Raw genomic sequence first — 20,000 nt, 5'->3', positions numbered from 1 at the left:
GTGTGTGTGTGTGTGTGTGTGTGTGTGTGTGTGTGTTCTGCGCAGCCCCGTGCGCCTTGTGGATCAGAGCGCACGGGGGTTAATGATAATACCCCCGGGCGGTACGGGTCCCCGTGGACCCTTGGGGATCAAGGGGGGCCACGGGTGTCCACGTTTGCGGAGACGCTGCCTTCATATTAGCCTATACTTTAATAACAATAAGCAGCTGATCTACAATTGACAATTTGACATGTCATTGCGTCGTATTCTGTCTGTCTTTCACGCACGCACGCAGACATGTCACAGACCACCACATAACCATATTTGTATGGCCATATCGTTTATAGGCCTTATAGCTGAATAGCGCCGGCCGTCGGGGGTTCATTTGGTTCCACTTCCAACCGTCCCATTATGGTCAACACTTATGATATGCTATTGCATTCTTCCAACTAAAGATTTAAATATTAATCTGGCAGCTCCGAAAATAGCAGAAGATGTAATGCAGTAAATGACATGGCACGGACTGGCTCAGAAAATCTCCCTGCATCATTATAAACCAGGCCTATACTGAATGTAGGCAATTGAATTCCATTACGTTTGTTTCAATCAACTGAACTAGACCAATAAAATAGTAGGCTAGTATTTATGTTTTTCGTTAATAATAATACTGCTAATTATTATTGAACGGTAGTACGCTGGTATGTACGCTATGGTACACTATAAGCTTGTATATCTGTTTATTTTAAGCATGCCGCCGCATTCTGTCAGAATCTCGTGTGTGTGTGTGTGTGTGTGTGTGTGTGTGTGTGTGTGTGTGTGTGTGTGTGTGTGTGTGTGTGTGTGTGTGTGTGTGTGTGTGTGTGTGTGTGTGTGTGTGTGTGTGTGTGTGTGTGTGTGTGTGTGTGTGTGTGTCGCACGCGTGCGTGCGTGCGAACTTCATGACAGTGGTGCAGCATTACATTGTATTTTGATTTGAAATAAATAATGATGAATAGATGTCTATACTGTTGCTTGTGTGTGTGTGTGTTATGCTATAGGGTTAGCTGGAACACACGCCCTGTATGATCTGTGGTGCGCATCTACAAGCTCCAAGTGTTGCGTCCACATGCAGCGCGTTGTGAGCTTGCAGATCGTCGGTGCCCCACTATAGAGAGATGGTAGGGTAGTGCCCAAGCCTATTCGTATTCCTATATGATCTGTGGCTATATTAAAGCCCTTTTATATGTGATCTCACATAATGTGCGAGTCAGAGCTAACGTTACTCAATCATCATTTGCCGACTGATTTATATCACAGCACAGCTATAACATATAGCACACATGTGTGCACATGTGTGCTTGTAATAAAAGTGGGTTTCCTATGTTTGCTATAAATTGTAGCTATGTCAGAACCTGGACGGACCACAGACAAGGGATTTAAATATATAACAGAGCAATCTTTATTAAAGCACAACAATAATAGAATGAGGCAAAAAGGTAATAAACTATAACAGGACATTTCATATATGCACAGCACTTAATGATAAAACCACTCTATAAAATACCAGCCTATTTACATGTACACATAGTGACATAATACAACAGTGTTTGGTCATGTACTTAACTAGCCGCCAGGGCGGGACCCCCCAGGGTCTGAGCTGTGACGCCGTCCAACTCCCCAGGGGATGCTTAGCTGGCCGGCGTGCCGCGCTGACAATACAGTCTCTTTAAACTTGGTCAGCTGTCATCGTAGGTCGCGGAGCGAGGCGGCCGATCACCCTGCTACTTGCCCAGCCCTGTCTATGGAGACCGTAAGTGTAGTCTCCCCTCCTGCTTCATTCAAAGCTAACTCCCCCTCGCTGTCTGTCTTCGCTGTCGGCTGGACTAAAACCAGCGAACGGCCCCTCCCGTCCCCAGAGTGCCGTGCCACAAGACGTATATGCTCCGACCTGTACAAACACCCAAGTGTCCCTTTTATACTGGCGTCCACCACCTGAATTCACTGCCGTCAATCAGTGCGTCTCTGCTCATCAATCACTGAGCTCCTCCTCTGCTGCACACATCACAATATGTTATAGCTCTAGAGACGCAGAGACAGAGACATATTTATTTAAAATAATCCTGTCTCGCACGGCCTATATAGAGCCAATAAACGGAGCACCCCCCCCCCTCTCTCTCTCTCTCTCTCTCTCACTCTCTCTCTCTCTCTCTCTCTCTCTCAGCACACGCTGTGCTGTGATATAAATCAGTCGGCAAATGATCATTGAGTAACGTTAGCTCTGCCTCTGACTCGCACATTATGTGAGATCACATATAAAAGGCCTTTAATATAGCCACAGATATAGTACAATAATCCAACATTAATGGTCGATCTTTTTTCCAGGCGAGACGAAGAAGTGGAAGAAGAGGTACAGTTATCTTTTACTATTCATGAACATATGAAAATAACAAACATGCTTGTGAGAATGTACAACGATTTAAGTAATGTAATTTCTTTTGTTTATTCCACAGACTGACAGTGAGGACTAAAGGAAAAAGAAATCTGCGTTTTTTCAATGTTTTTAGGCGGTGATTCCGGAGGAAAATCTGTGGGATTCTGCGGAGTGTATTATAATTTTTTCTTTTGATCCATGGATCAATGTGTTTAGAGAGCAAAAATAACTCTAAATATGCTAAATAAACATTAAAGTACAAACCTTTAAAAAAATTAAAAACATCTCCTTAATCCTTGGGAAGTACAAATATCTTACTGCCTTGACAACATCACTTTTAGGTATAAAATAACAGCAAATATAGCACATCTCGGGGAATTTAATGTTGTAATAACATATCCAACAGGCTGTGTACTGATAACAGGTACTTGTAGGCCTACGTGAATATGCAATGTACTTATATATGTGCAGCCGCGTCACGTTCCTATACGGCGGTGGGTGGGTGCCAAAAATAAATAAATAAAAAAAGCCCAAACTGGTACACCCGATACTATTTAATATTTCCCTTATTTTCCCTACATTTTCTTATCACATCTATGGTATGAAAACAATGCTAAGGAGTTGCTTCAATGAAATATAATTGCTTTAAGCTGAAAACGATATGTTTAATGATGTTTTTTAGCGTTGTTACATTTATCATGCATGCCAATTAATCCGACATGCGCAGCAATTGTAACACTGGAACAGCGTCCACGTTCGGTTTAATAACTCCCGACCTGTTTTATAAAAAAAATAACTTGAAGTGGTTTATGGTAGCTGACATGTGTAGGTCCGTTGCCTGAAAATATTACATGTGTAGATAAACGGATCTCTGAGTAAAAAAATGAAACGTGCAAAGTGTTACATCGTTGGCAGCTGTCCGAACCATGGAAATGTCAACCGGGTCGTCACACACCAGAACCAGACGAGGGTCCGAGTACTTTAGATAAGAATCATAAAGTGTTTATCATAACATTTAATACAACAGTAAATTGAATGAAAGAATGAATGAATGCATTGATGAATGAACGAATAGTTTATTTCGGTGCTAAGACAATGTAAGTGAATGTTAGTCAATAAAATGAGAAAGACAGGCTGTTATAGAAGTAAGAAAACAATCACTATATATTTTGCGTGCTCTGCGCTGGCTGGCTGGCTGGCTGGCTGGCTGGCTGACTGACTGACTGACTGACTGACTGACTGACTGACTGACTGACTGACTGACTGACAGACAGAAATGACGCTATGAGCGTGGTGAGCTTTGATGATCGGCTAAAGTATAGGCTAATATAGCCTTGTATAGAAATGCATATGACCCCCACCCCATGTGGACCCTTTGAGGGGGCCGGGGGGGCACGGATAGGAGCACAAGCGCTCAAACTATAGGTGCATGCGAGAATAGGCCCTATAGTTGCACACATGGCTATGTGCACAAGCCACGCATTATCACAGTTTCTCTGTAAAGGTTGCTCACACACACACACACACACACACACACACACACACACACACACACACACGAGATTCTGACAGAATGCGGCGGCATGCTTAAAATAAACAGATATACAAGCTTATAGTGTACCATAGCGTACATACCAGCGTACTTACCGTTCAATAATAATTAGCAGTATTATTATTAACGAAAAACATAAATACTAGCCTACTATTTTATTGGTCTAGTTCAGTTGATTGAAACAAACGTAATGGAATTCAATTGCCTACATTCAGTATAGGCCTGGTTTATAATGATGCAGGGAGATTTTCTGAGCCAGTCCGTGCCATGTCATTTACTGCATTACATCTTCTGCTATTTTCGGAGCTGCCAGATTAATATTTAAATCTTTAGTTGGAAGAATGCAATAGCATATCATAAGTGTTGACCATAATGGGACGGTTGGAAGTGGAACCAAATGAACCCCCGACGGCCGGCGCTATTCAGCTATAAGGCCTATAAACGATATGGCCATACAAATATGGTTATGTGGTGGTCTGTGACATGTCTGCGTGCGTGCGTGAAAGACAGACAGAATACGACGCAATGACATGTCAAATTGTCAATTGTAGATCAGCTGCTTATTGTTATTAAAGTATAGGCTAATATGAAGGCAGCGTCTCCGCAAACGTGGACACCCGTGGCCCCCCTTGATCCCCAAGGGTCCACGGGGACCCGTACCGCCCGGGGGTATTATCATTAACCCCCGTGCGCTCTGATCCACAAGGCGCACGGGGCTGCGCAGAACACACACACACACACACACACACACACACACACACACACACACACACACACACACACACACACACACACACACACACACACACACACACACACACACACACACACACACACACAGACGGACCCCCGTGGACTACCGTGATCCCCAGGGGTCCACAGACGCGGGTCGGGCCATCCCGTATAGGAGCTGGTAGATCAGCTATTTTCGGTGGGCATGGGTGACAGCTCTGGAACGCAGGGTCGCCTGGGGACGGCGAAGGGCTCCACGGACCGGCAAGGTGCCTGGCACACGTGCACACGTGCCAGGCCACAGGGCGCAGGGCGGACCGGCAAGGTGCACGCGGTGGGCGTAGGGCAGCGCAGGGCACCGCGCAGGGCACCGCGCACCGGGCATATAACAAAGTCAACCTATTAGGCTACGTCGCAAACGGGTAGATATAGCCGCGACGAGTTCCGTTCTGTTGCGACGAGTCCACACACGCCACAACGAATTACCTTTTACGTCGAGAAGGGTAGATATAGCCGTGACGTGTCCCGTTCTGTCGCGACGTAAAAGAATAGTCAAACTACTAGGTCGCAAACGGGTAGATATAGCCGCGACGAGTCCGTTCTGCCGGGACGAATTGATATTTACGCCAGGACGTACTCGAATATACGTTGCGACGGAAAAATATACGTCGCGACGTCGGTCGTACGTCGTGAAGGCATTTCGCTCCACCTGGAGAATCCTCCCTGATCTCTCCATCCTATCTGTCTGTCCATCATTCTCTCTATATTCCACTGCACCCCTCTCGTTTCCCCTGTGTTCCACTTCCTTTGACTATTGAAACCTCTCCTCTCCTCTCCTCTCCTCTCCTCTCCTCTCCTCTCCTCTCCTCTCCTCTCCTCTCCTCTCCTCTCCTCTCCTCTCCTCTCCTCTCCTCTCCTCTCCTCTCCTCTCCTCTCCTCTCCTCTCCTCTCCTCTCCTCTCCTCTCCTCTCCTCTCCTCTCCTCTATATACAGTGGGATCTCCCTGTTGGTGCTGAAGCAGCAAGGCATCTCTTCGCTGCAGCTGCAGTCTCTGAACGAGATCAGCGCCGGTAACGTGCACATCGCAGAGAACAAACAGCTCTGCTTCTACAACACGGTCAACTGGACCAGTCTCTTCCGCACCACCAACCAGAAGGTCCTCATCCGCAACAACCGCAGCCCACAGAATTGCTGTGAGTCTTCTAGTCATTTGTAAATTATTAGGTGCCAGAGCTCATTAATCCAACTGAAAGTATAATCTGCGTAACGTTACTGTTTATTTAATGAAATTGTGAGGATTTGTGAACATAACTCGGTTTCATCACTTTCAAATGCTGTAGAAATAAGTCCTTTTGCACACCTACAGGGACAGGTGTGTCGGAGAGGGTAACCAGTGCGGATAATGAGAGAAGGGAGATCCTGCACTCTCTTCAGTCTTCACTTATATAGCAGCAGTTTATAAGCTGAGGTAGCTGATGAACGCCGTGAGACCGAAACGTTGTGACTCAGCTTAATAAACTGCTGCTATAAGTGAAGACAGTGTGCGGGATCTCCCTTCTCTCATCACTTTCAAATGTGAAAGTTGAATTCATTATAAATAGCCTCAAATAAAAACATATATGTGGCATGCATTTGAGCATCTTCTAGATTTGCTGGAGCTCAGAAGGTGCATACTGGCGCTCGGCTCTGGCCATGCAGCTCCAGCACAAATTATGCCCTGCCTGTGGGTCTCCATGACCCCCGTTGCTAAATGTTTTCTCTGGGACTATTTACGCCATTGTCCATTAACCCTGGCAGCTGTGTCAAACAGTTGTACGGTTGTTGACATTGTAAAGTCCTAGCTAACAACTGCTCTCTAGCACAGCGAGCTATAGCTGCAGCTCAGGGCCAAAGTCTGGGTGAATGCACTTTAGAACATGCCAGTTTTAGCAGACCACTTCAAGAATTGTCGGGTGACAAGCCACTTGCTGAAAGGCTATCCATTCACCTATCAGTATCTTGTAACACTGCCAAGAAGTGAACTGTGGCTGTTCTTGTTTTTGCGGTTTTTGCAAGGAAACCCAGAACGACATGAAACTCCAGTACTTTATGTTTTTGTCCAGTGCTAACCTGTTCTATTTCATCCCTGTCGAGTGGAAAGCTCATACTGTATGTAGAAAACAGTTAGTTTTCAGGATTAAATTTCAAAAGTAGCAGATCTACAAGCTCAAAACAAGCTCTACTATACTTTTGATGCTTTTGTGTGACGCTGTAGCACAAGAAAAGACAAAAGCTAGAATATGGAGATAAATAGTTTTCTGCCCGACAGCAACAATTTATTCCAGAGGCATCATGGACCACTGTAACAATTAGCTAAACATGATGAAGGCTAGTGGTGTATGCTGACTATAGGACCCCAATTAGCTTCTGACTTCGTTTTCTGTCATATAAATATATTGTGCATGCCTCCCCTCTCTCTCCTCTAGGTTATGTATGTACGTATGTATGTACATATATTAGCGTTTGTGTAAAGCTGTAGTATGATCAAGTACGTAAGTTAAAATATGGAAATAAAAGGGGGCACGGTGGCACAGTCGGTAGTGCTAAGGAGTGACAGGACGAATTCAAACCTCAAGCCTGTACGGTTTTGCGAGGAAATGATGGGGAACACAGGAAGCTAAAATATTCTGTAGGGGGGGGTTCCTCCAAATGATTCCATCCGGATTACTCATTTGGAAACCAGAATGCATTCCGCTCACTGGTGGGCTGAGGTTCCCATCTCTGCCTGTGGCTACATACTAGTCACGTCTGGAAGAAAAGACAGCCTCACACGTGCTGTGATTTAATTAGCATTATTCTGTCTCTCATTTGGGTTGTACCAAGACATTTCACTGTCTTTTCTCATTTGCACAGAAAGTTCTGAAACTGCTTCCATAATTGTTTTCTAATGACACTAATTAACCAGCAGTGCCACGCAAGGGCTCTTGCTTGCTATACCGTTCGCATTTCAGCGAAATAAGTTTAGTTGTGAGACAGAAAGATGTAATTAAATAAAATGCTGTTCGTGAAAATAGCAGGAGTTTGTATTCTGTCACCGCCAGTGGTGTTAAGAAGCATTAGTCATTGATGAATTCTGTTCATTAAAAAGCCGGTGTTTGCATTATTGAGTCGGTCCCTCCTCATCTTCTCCTATATACTCTTCTCCCCTGGGCACCTGTTCACCTTCATACACACTCTTATACACTTTTGCTGACTTTCAGGGACATAGAAAGACTCTACTCTCCGTCATTGCGTGCGCGCGCGCTGTGTGTGTGTGTGTGTGTGTGTGTGTGTGTGTGTGTGTATGTGTATGTGTATAAGATGATGCCCCTGATGCATCATCAAGCCTAGGTCTATACCACCCTGAGCGGCAGAGGACATTGAAAAGGAGAAGTGTGTGTGTTTAGATGATACACATGACCGAGCCTACCAGGGAATGGCAGAGGGCAGGTCTAGCAGAAGGTTATGCAGCGCAAAGGAGAACATTGCGTGCGTATACTGTAAGTGTTTGTGCACATTAACTATGCACCGCAGGCAGGGGGTGCAGGGGGGCAGTGTGTTGCTGCTGTTGTTGTGGATCATTATCACTCCCCGCGTGTCTAAATCTACCCCCCACCACCACCCAGAGGTGGACAGAGATCATTTCCCCCAGCTGCCTGCCTACGCTCATTAGCCTTTTCAATGGACGCTCGCCTTTCAATGATGCCTTTGATAAGAGTGGAGAGAGAGAGAGAGAGAGAGAGAGAGAGGGGAAGGACACAGTAATCTCATGCTGCAGTGGTCTCAACAAACTTCCGGTGTGACCACCTCGTTTTACGTTTCCAATTTCCCCCGGGCCTCCTTCTCTCGCATTCAATCTTTGATGTCATCCCTGCAGTTATTATGGAGTGCACCCTGGGCTTCATTCAGGTTTTTTCTTGTTTTGACTTGTCTTCCTTTTTCTTCTTTCTGTCATAATCGTCGCTGTCAGGCTGTAAAATAATGCCTTACTTGATCATATACAGCGTCGCACAATGACACATTTTGAGTTTGTCGATCTGCTACTTTATTTTTTTTGTAACAGCTTTGGACATACAGTATAGTCAGATGCCTGAATATTGCAAGTGCAGACGGTGTGCGGGTGTTTGTGCACTTTATGTGCATTTTTTTTAAATACTTTGAGCCCTGCCTACGCACTCGTCTCTGAGACCATCAGGTGTGCATAAGACTTTGTTGCCTGACATACAGTATATGAAATATGTTCTGTTCTCCATACACACGAACACTCACCCGGCCCTATCTGCTTTCTTTGGATTCAACCGGGGGTGAGGTGGGGGATACACACTGTGTGCTCCTCGAGCGGTGATGGATGTCACCTGACAGGGCAACATGTGACTGCGTGCCATTCAGACTCACCGCACGTCAGCCGTACCCACCTCCACCAACCCCAGGGAGGGAGGATGGAAAACCATCTTTTATTCTTTTTACAGAATACTCAAGTCGAATTTTCCCTTTGCCGTGGAGTGAGAGAATGAGAAACTCTTCACCGCACTTGCTTTTCCATGTTTTTCTTCTTCTCTCGCCCCCCTGTCCCACTCCCCATGTTTCTGCTATCAGGTTGGTTTAGCTATGGAGCTGGAACTCTGGGAGCGCTGGAAGAGCAACAGAGGTGCTTTTGTCTCCTGTGAAAGGGAATGCTTTCATACTTTCAGATGGAAGACTCTTGATCTCCTCTTTCTCTCTCCTCTTTCTCTCTCTCTCTCTCTCTCTCTCTCTCTCTCCGAGGTAGAAGAAGAGGTGGAATGAGAGAGAGAGAGAGAGAGAGAGAGAGAGAGAGAGAGACTATCTCACTGCATTTATATGCATTCTGGACATGGTTGTGGTTGGTTGTGGTGAAAACACAAGCTTGCCCCCTGGCTTACATCTGGCCAGCACCTCAAAGAGAGAGGGCAAAGATGATAACTGTGACTGACTCTGAGAGGAGAGGAGAGGAGAGGGGAGGGGAGGGGATGGCTTCCTCGAGAAATAGGTCAGGACACAGCAAGCCGTAAGGCCAACGATCTGTCTTGTAGCGGGAAGAATTAACCTCGTACTGGAAGAAACCTCTTTTCAATTGGTCTCTGGTATCTTCACACCACTTGTGTTCCACGCATCCTTTAGTGCTACTGTAAAATTAGGACCTTTGGGAGAACGCCACACGGGGTGAAGCTGACAGACACTGAAAGTCAAGAAATGAGCAGAGAATAAAAAAACTAAATTAATAAAAAAGACATGCAACCAAACCAATGAAGCATAGCAGGACATACGGATGATCTGATCTGAAGTGTCTGCAAGTTTCATCAAGCCCTTTGTTTCATTGCTTCTTGTTGATTCAGCCAGGTTATGTTTCACAATTTTGTGAAACATAATTTATTAACACTTTAAGGCAGTCCTTCGTATTGAAACAGTGTCAGGATTAAGATTAACGCAGCTTTATTAGCAGCCGTTTCCTCTGCTTCTCTAGCCCCTGATGAGTTTAGAGCTCACCTGAGCCACAAGCTTGTAGATCTACTTTTGGCACGCAACACAGCCGTATGGCAGAGTAAAAATCAGGCTTTGGCCTCTCTGAACTCCTGCCTGTATGAGGGAAAGACAAGTACAGAGAGTAAGACGCAAGTTGGCCTGCATGTCTGCATGCAAGTCTACAGCCTATAACCACAGAATGTAAAATAATTGTTACTTACGTATTTTGATCAATGTTTGCCTGTTGGTACCAACATCAATATGGCAAAATCTTATACAACTAGAAAACTAAATATTCAATGTTTTGGGTCTGAGAGGCTAAGTCTAAAATGCCAAATAAATAAAGAGTTAGGGGATGATGAAGTTTCGGGAGGTTGGATTTTGTTGTCGTTCCCCTTCCTTAGGCCATTGTTAAGTGTGTGCATCAGGGCAGCAGGTGCTGCTGAGCCCCCCCCCTCTCCTCTCCAGTGCCTCGTCACTGTTGGCTCAGCATTATTGTAATGAGGCACAGCTGGCTCCTCAACCTAGCTCCACCAAGTCTCTAAGCCAACTCTGCTGTGAGTGTGCGTGCGTGCGTGCGTGCATTATTATTGGAATTTGAGAAATAGACGTGAGAACCATTGTCATGGCCCTTATAAGATACACACACGCAGGCAGGCACACACACACACACACACACACACACACACACACACAGACTAATCGAATCATTGACCACCCCAGAGTGACCACCCCGTGTGCAGGTGGTGCCATCTTGGGAGGTTTTCAGCTATGTTTTTCAATGGTGTGCGGTCACATTCTCTTTCTATATGATATTTTTGGTTAATTGCCCTGCAGCTAGCCCTATAGTTAGTAGTCTCTGCCAACTTCTTCTCTCCCATGACTCTCCTACACAATACCTACGGTCTGTCTGTAAAATACAAAGGCATAGCTCAACAGCCAGCTGTCAGTTTAGAAAATTTAAATAAAATAAACCAAGTCTTGTTTATACAGGTTGTTCGCTGCGTCTATGAGCTGGTCAGGCAGAAAGCTCTTTATCTCCATATTTTAAACTTTTTGGGGGATTTGTTTCCCCATAAATTAAAATCCTACTAAATCATTATACAGTTTCACACAAAAGTATCAAAAGCAGCAGATGTACAAGCTCCACAGCAACACTATGACGAGCCATATCTCAGATTAGATTGACAGATGGATGGATGGATAGGTGGATAGGTGGTGGATGGATGCCTGATGGCTTTTAACCCCAGATTTCTCTGTGTACTGTCGATTGACAGAGCATGGGCCATAAATATTTTAATTATATGCAAATATATTTAGATAATATTTCTACAGTATGTTTTTCAGAAAGATTGCATGTATGAATACATATGAATTCAAATCCCATGTGGTACCTGTGTGTGTGTGTGTGTGTGTGTGTGTGTGTGTGTGTGTGTGTGTGTGTGTGTGTGTGTGTGTGTGTGTGTGTGTGTGTGTGTGTGTGTGTGTGCATGTGTGCGTGCGTGCATTCGTTTGCGCTTGTGTGCTCTGATCATTAATGAGGAGCCAGTGTTTCGCATTATCGCGGTGGTCCCTCCTCATCTTCTACTCTTCTCCCTATACCTCACACATATATATATATCTATATATATCATTTTCTTAATTATGACTGTGTGTGTGTGTGTGTGTGTGTGCATGTGCACGGAGCAGCCGTGGAGCACATGGTGTGTGATCCACTGTGCTCAGACGCAGGGTGCTGGGGTCCCGGACCAGAACAGTGTCTCTCCTGCCGATACTTCAGCCGCGGACGCATCTGTGTGGACACCTGCAACCTGTATGAAGGGTGAGTGGCACGCACGCACGCACGCACGCACGCACGCACGCACGCATGCACGCATGCACACACACAAACAGGTACCACATGGGATTTGAATTCATATGTATTCATACGCAATCTTTCTGAAAAACATACTGTAGAAATATGATCTAAATATATATTTAGATCATATATACAGACATATATATATGAATCATATATATACACACACGCACGCATGCACGTCCTTTTAGGACGGCATTGAAAATATTTGAAAATAGCAATGCAAAAATATATATATATACGGAAAATGGCAGATCTACAAACTCACTATGTGTCGTCAGCTTGTAGATAGGCCATTTTTCCGTAAGGGGAAAACTCTAACCCTGACCCCCTAAATCTAAACTCTAAATGAAAATGTTTTTCTAATAATAAACCTAACTCTAAAAAAAATGTTTAATGATAAATCTTTCTTGTGAGGACTACAAGAATATGTTTCTCAAATTCTACTACTATACTTGTGTGTTACTCATAAGTATAGGAACACACACACACACACACACACACACACACACACACATTGTCTGCCTCTGCTGCCGTGTTGGATGGACAGGCAGATGGTGGGATAAATTACAAGCTGTCATATTGTAAAATATAACACAAAGCTGTGCTGGGACAGCTGCTTTAATGGCTAGACAGATAGAATAGATTCATAATAATCTGTATGGTAATGGAACAACATTTAAATGAGCTTGTAAAACTTTGAAAATACCAGTGATATTCCTTACTTTCTTGTTGATAATGTTGGTGATACTATTACAGTGGAAGGCAAGGCAGCTTTATTTGTATTGGACTGTTTGTATTTTCGTTCCAAAGTGCTTCACAGAACAACACAAATACAGAAAACATTTACTCTCTCTCTCTCTCTCTCTCTCTCTCTCTCTCTCTCTCTCTCTCTCTCTCTCTCTCTAAGCATCTAAGAAGAACAAGCATCATACATGGGTCATACAGTACATGCCAGGTTTACCTTATGTGATATTCTGGGATAGATAGGCAGCAGATTAACATTCACAGCGTTCATTTACCTATTGGAGCTCTGAGTGTAACCAAATGGACCCAAACAAGAAGTATCCAAAAATGTAAAAGAAAACTCAAATAAGGTACGAATACTCAAAAAGACAGTACTGAAGTACAGTACCGAAGTAAATGTTACTGTGTTGATTTTGTCTGACAAAAACTGCACAGCGCCTCAGAGACTGTTTGAAGGATACTACGAGCCCTTGAGGTCGCAAAGGCCAAGCAGGCGGACGGACGGACGGACGCCATTTTGAGAGGGCAGGGGGGCTAGGCGTGTCACTGCGTGTCACAGTCACTTGCTTGCGCACGGGGCCACGCCCTGCCTACCTGTCCACCTGCACGCCCTGCACAGCACCACCGACATGCACACTACTTCCTGCGTCTCAATTCAGAGGGTGCACCCTTCAAAGTGTGTGGTGCCTAGGTAGGGTGGGTTGGGCGATAATACCCTCCGGAGGGCGCGTATAGGGTGCATCGTGTGGGAACTCGGGTTATCCAGCGGCTTGAAGTGCCCATTAAGTGCACTCTTCAAAACGGGGGAAAATAGGCTGCACTGGAAGGGTGGATTTGAAGGGGTCTACGAAATGGACAGCCCTGGCGCTCCCTTGTGATGTCCTTGTGTAGCAGAGTGGCTCAGAGCCTCTGCCTGCTAGTGTCGTCACTCTCATACTAGATCACGCTGGACCTGCCTGCCCCAAACTATAATCATTCTGTTTGAAGATCTGTGGGTTGTGGGTGGACCTGTGCATCACTATGCTCATGGGCACTGTGGTTTGTGGGTGGACCTGTGCATCACTGGCCACTCTCCCTGTTATGTATACTGCAGTGTTCATTTTGTTGACTAAAAAGATGTCAGAACATGTTCATTGACTACCATTTTTCACTAATGAAAAAGACTATTGTCTATTTCGTCAAAAAATAAAAAACTAGTGGAGAAGTATAGCCTGGCCCAGCCTGTGTGACCCAGCCTGTGTGCTGTCTGCTCTAGAGGGGCGGGTGGCCCAGCCTGTGTGCTGTCTGGTCTAGAGTGGCGGGTGGCGGTCGAAAACAGGCGGTGGATCCTATTGGTTCAACGATCTGAGCTACGTAGATCTGCTACTTTTGCTACTTTTGAATTTGCATCCCGAAAGTAACAGTTTCCAGTGTTGATTTATGGGTGCTGACTTTGTGGTCAAATTGTGTCAGAGTGAAAACCTGATCTGCTGATCTATGTAGATCTATGTAGATCTATGTAGATCTATGGAGATCACTCTTGATCTCTGGACACCCAGGATATAATAAGTATATATAAGTATTTGCAAAAAGAAGGTAATTTACTTTGACTTCTCAAATAATTTATTAACTTTCAGGGGGACTGTCTGGCAAGATAAATAAAAGTGGACCATTGAGGTATCTCTATTTTTATAAAGCCACAGCAAATTAATTGTTAGCCCAGGTCTGCCTGCCCTTTTCTGTCCCCCTCTAAGACCCAGCGTTGCTTTTTAGCAACAATTGTATTTTAATTAATTACTATTTATTTATTTATTTTTCTGTTCTTTTTTCACCTAAACGTCATCAGTGATGTTCATTGCAATGCCATTTCAATGCCATTGGTCATGATATTTGCATATAAATACCCCCCACAGAGGCTGAAATTCACACAAATCAAACTTTATTTTTTTATTTTTTTTAACATATTTTTAGTCTTAGTCCTAGTAGTACAAGTAGTAGTAAGGTTGAAATCTATTTTGCAATGCTACAGCCAGCGCCTGCTTTGCATAATACTGTTAAAAACACCCACAAAAAAAACAATGCTAATGATAATCTGAATGGCTCGCGTCCAGGGAGAGAGCATGCATGTTTATCATACTATAATAATAAATAATAACCAACCTTCTCACCCCGATAGGGCGCGTGAGAGAGAGAGAGAGAGAGAGAGAGAGAGAGAGAGAGAGAGAGAGAGGAGAGAGAGAGAGAGAGAGAGAGAGAGAGAGAGAGAGAGAGAGAGAGAAGAGAGAGAGAGAGAGAGAGAGAGAGAGAGAGAGAAGAGAGAGAGAGAGAGAGAGAGTGAGAGAGAGGAGAGAGGAGAGGAGAGAGAGAGAGAGAGAGAGAGGCAGGAAAAAAACGAGCAAGACAAGAGAGACAGACAGTCACGTTGAAAAAGCCAGAAAGATAGTCAAGTAAGAAGGGCCTGCCATGGGATCTCTAGAGTCCCCCATATAAGCCCTGCATTCAGCCGGACAAAGCCTCTCCTCCCTGCTACCCCGGCCAGGCTTTTATACTAGCCAGATAAAGCATAATTAATCCTAATTAGATTTTAGTGCCCCCGCAGGGAAGTGACGACACTATGGTCTCACTGTCAGGTGGAAACCTCATATGTCTAAAACGGTTACTTTGCAGGATTCAGATTCAAAAGCATCGAAAGGTAGCAGATCCACAAGCTCGAAGCGCGATGCTTCGCGCCGCGGTTCGAGCTTGCAGATCTGCTACATGTGATGCCTTTGTGTGACGCTGTAGTATGATCAAGTGGGGTGTGTTAATTAATGTGTTAATTTACGAAAAAACAAACTACTTAAAATATGGAGATAAGAGGTTTCTGCCCGACACAGATGATATGCTTTTCTATTAGGCGGAGAGAGAGAACCGGACACACTTGTCATTCCCGAACTGTCCTGAAAGGCCTTGGTCTCTCCCCCCCCCCCCCCCCCCGTGACAAAGGCAAAGTGCCAGCCTCAGCCAGGGCATGTTGAATGACTTTCCAGGGCCGCACCGCTGGTGGTGGTGAATTATTATGAGTCTATTGCAGGGAAGAGGACAACAGAGCACTGGAGTTAATTGATTTCTGAAAAGCATTGGGAACCGCTCCCAGTTCTACACTGAGCTTTATTTTAGGGTCGAGCCACCCATAGTGACAATATCAATATTACAACTAAAGGTAATTAGCTGTAAAGCTCGCAGGGGTAATGGGAGGAAATGGAGAGTGTGCGTGCGTGCGCCCGTGCGTGCGTGCATGCGTTTATATTCGGGAGTTTGTACTACACTATAGTATGCCTGCATGGCACAGCTTAACCACAAGAACACTAGCGTCCCTATTCTGTCATGAAAAAATCTGCCAAAAATAGCAGATCAACAAGCTCACGACAAAAATTACCCGTAAAAGCACCCGTATAAAGGCCCTGTCACAATGAAAGCCCTCCTCTTTGCCACTCGTCTATATTGCCCACTCGACGCCTCCAGTGTGGCTATACAGCCATTGTAAACAATGCCTGAGTGTCATGTTCAGCACAGACTCATACCAGTGAATTGGACACAAATCTATCCACCAACACAACACTCTCTCTCTCTCTCTCTCTCTCTCTCTCTCTCTCTCTCGCGCGCGTGCGCGCGTGCGCCTGGTTTAATCGATCGATCGAAAACACAGGTGCAGACTGTTGGTGAGAGTGGAAAAACAAAACGGAAGACCGCAAAATGTGTTCAGGTCGGGGGTTAAGTGGGCTGTTGGGATCCTTTCCGAAAAGACACCGGCTTGCCGAGGATGTGAGAGAGAGAAGGCAATGTCTGACTGCACAGATTTTTGTGCAGTTCGAGAGTGTCTGTCTGGTGGAAATTATATTATTATATTATGTCCAAAACTGTTACTTTTCAGGATTCAAATTAAAAGCATCAAAAGCAGGAGATCTACAAGCTCAGACCATCAAGCTTGTGGATGTGCTACTTCAGATGCTTTTGTGTGACGCCGTAGTATGATCAAGCAGGGCGTTAATTTAAATATTGAGAGAAGATGTTTCTGCCCGATCGACAGCATCCTTGTGGAGTTGGACGTACATGTATAAGACTACACATCTGTATCAGTATACTGTATCTCACAATATCTCTCACATTATTATTGTTTTGCTCTCTCTCTCTCTCTCTCTCTCTCTCTCTCTCTCTCTCTCTCCCTCCACTGTATCTCTTCCCATCCATCTCAACCTCCCTCCATCCCTCTGCTTCTCTCCCTGTCGGACTCAATCATCCTCTCTCTCATTGTCACTTTATCTCTCTCCATAACTCTTTTTTTTTGCTCGCTCCACCTCTGTCACCCCCCCCACCCTCTCTTCCTTCTGCTCTCTTACTGTTTCTCCCTCTTTCTGTCTTCATCCTCATACCCTTCTCACTCTCTCTCCCTCTCTCTCTCTCTCTCTCTCTCTCTCTCTCTCTCTCTCTCTCTCTCTCTCTCTCCCTCAGGGACATCAGGGAGTATGCCAACGTCTCTGTATGTGTGGAGTGCGACGGCCAGTGTGACCGAGCTGACGATGACTCTTTGACCTGCCATGGCCCTGTAAGTTTCCTCCAGAGAGAGAGAGAGAGAGAGAGCTTCAGATATTCAGGACACGTGGCATAGTTAAGAGATCCATGAGACCTCCTGCTCTTCCACACACACTGTTGGAATACTTTTTGTGAGTTTCAAGGAACTCCTTTTTCCGTCTCTCCATTTAAATTGAATTGAGCCGTGGAAGGGGCAAAGTGGTGTTTTGAGTTTCTCATAATGAGTTTAAGTAGTCTGAAAACTCACCTCTTCAGACTCCATCTTGGCCTGTAGCACTTGCACTAGCCTTGACGACCTTACGCAAAGGCTAGAGTTATGTATTTTAGATTCATAATGTAGCATTTTATTAGATTTATAATTTAGTATTTTATGTAGACAGCCCTTATATAATGTATCCTCATAGCTTCACTATACAGATAATCTACTGTTAGACAGATATTAGGTTCTTAGCTTAATTCCTTATAATTCTTGATGACTATTTACATGTATTGATGTATTACCTTGTGTTGTTCTTACTTATTGTATTATTATTATTGTAAGAGTGTCTGATAAATGCCTAAATGAGTTAGTAGTATAGTATATCGTTGCTGTCGGACGCAAACCTCTTATCTCTATATTCTAACTTTTTGTGTTTTTCTCGTAAATGATCATACCACAGCGTCACACTAAAATATCAAAGGTAGCAGATCCACATAGAGCTTGCAGATCTGCTACTTTTGCTGTTTTTGAATTTCAATCCTGATGAACAGTTTTGGACATATGAGGTTTCCACTCGTCAGAGACGATATGTGGGACTGAAATAGGACTGAAACATGTGAGAATTGAATAACATTTACATAGTGAAGCTTTACGGTCTAAAACAGTATTGGGTGTTCAGAGAAAATAATTGTATACTCCCACTGGGTGAGGGTTAATCTTTGATGTTAACACAAGCATGATACTATAGCACCTTCGGTAATTAAGTGGATTTCCACGGTCAAAGGTGTGTGTGTGTGTGTGTGTGTGTGTGTGTGTGTGTGTGTGTGTGTGTGTGTGTGTGTGTGTGTGTGTGTGTGTGTGTGTGTGTGTGTGTGTGTGTGTGTGTGTGTGTGTGTGTGTGTGTGTGTGTGTGTGTGTACTGTAGTAGGAGCCAAAGTCGTACGATTTGTCACACACGTTACCGCAGTGAAATTTGTTCTCCTCATTTGACGCGGTGAGCTGCAGCCAGGGAGCGCTGAGCTGCAGCCGTGCCATGCTCGGGAATCATTTGATTAGTTGATTTGACCCCCCAATCCAACCCATTGATGCTGAGTGCCAAGCAGGGAGGCATTGGGTCCCATTTTTACAGTCTTTGGTATGCCAAAGGGCTAAGTAAGCACACCCAGGAAATTATAGAGCTGCATGCTTGGTCAGTTGTATTTTGGAAGACAAGGCACCAAAGCAGACCCAAGTGAATGGGCGACCTTCAGTCCCACAGACTGTCTGAGAACACTTCCCCTCCAACCGCCACACGAGGCCAGGCCAGCCACCCTGCACTGGTCTCCTCTAATCCTATCCAGCGTTCTGATAGAGACAGGATGCTTTGGGATATACAAGCCAGAGGGCATCTGAGCTGCCATGTGCAATGGTGTGAGAAGTACTCAGAATTTATTTTCTATTACTTGAGTAAAAAATACCAATACCAGAATATAGAAAAATACCAATACCACAATGTAGACAAGGGAAATGTGTTAAAAACAACTGAAATACAGTACTGTTTTCCAAGTTTTACTTGAGTAAAAGTGACATAATACTTACATAATTTGGTGTTGTCACTGTACAAGTGCCACATAGCCACATCTCTCTCTTTCTCTCTCACACACACTCTCTCTCTCTCACGCACGCACGCACGCACGCACGGAATTGCAATTCCTTACATACTGTACGTAGTATTTTCTGTGAGATAAGGCTGGTTAAACAGAAGTGATATTGATGAATTCCAAATGTTATAAAAGTATTCTGCGACAGCCCTGGACTTGCGTCACAGCACCCCAGGGTGCCACTGAGAAACACTGCCTTTAGATGAGGTGACATGAGGCAGTGATTCAAAGAACAAACCATGGATGATAAACTAGCCAGGCGGTCCTTGAAGGAACAACCCCCTTCCATGTCCTCTGAAGTGTCCAAACCAGAAGCACAACAATCCTATTACACTTTCATATTATTTATTATTTTAATAAGCCCATCCGTCAGTTGTTGGTGATGTTAAAGGTCATATCCGGCATTCTATTCACACACGTTGGTGGAAATTGGAAATTAATGAGCATTCTAATAAGGCACGTAATCAGCATGTGCAGGTGTTTTCATCAGATAATGTAAAAGGTGTGGGATTCTATTACATGCCTTTGTGTTCCCTAAATTGTTCAGTTAATTAAAAAAGAGAGTTATATCATCTCTCATTTGAAATTTCTAAACATTCCTGGCCAGTCGTACTTCGTCATTGAGCTGCTGTTAAAGCAAAGTATATCTTTGCTGCCGGGCAGAAACCTCCATATTTTAACTGAATTAATGCCCTACTTGACATAATAGTCACGCAGAAGCATCAAAAGTAGCATATCCACTGTCTTTTGAAATTTAGACGGTATTGGACATATGAGCTTCCCACTCGACAGCGACGATATCGTATGTTAAATTACATTTAGAATCATGAATC

The 20,000-nt window shown here is 44.4% G+C and overlaps 1 protein-coding gene across 2 annotated transcripts in view; it reads left to right on the top strand.

Annotated features, from left to right (window-relative positions):
• The window catches only part of erbb4b (erb-b2 receptor tyrosine kinase 4b), a 457,442-nt gene that overhangs the window by 348,313 nt on the left and 89,129 nt on the right, over positions 1 to 20,000 (top strand). For both annotated transcript variants that reach the window (XM_083776517.1, XM_083776516.1), the window contains 3 exons: positions 5,667 to 5,866; positions 11,862 to 11,994; positions 17,248 to 17,341. In XM_083776517.1, coding sequence (XP_083632643.1) covers positions 5,667 to 5,866; positions 11,862 to 11,994; positions 17,248 to 17,341 — 427 coding nt within the window. The remainder of the gene's footprint in view (positions 1 to 5,666; positions 5,867 to 11,861; positions 11,995 to 17,247; positions 17,342 to 20,000) is intronic.

Source organism: Protomyctophum parallelum (genome assembly GCF_964188405.1).
Source record: "Protomyctophum parallelum genome assembly, chromosome: 11".
NCBI classification, from domain to species: domain Eukaryota; kingdom Metazoa; phylum Chordata; class Actinopteri; order Myctophiformes; family Myctophidae; genus Protomyctophum; species Protomyctophum parallelum.
The sequence above is the reverse complement of the archived record's forward strand: the minus strand, read 5'-3'. Positions and strand labels throughout refer to the sequence as shown.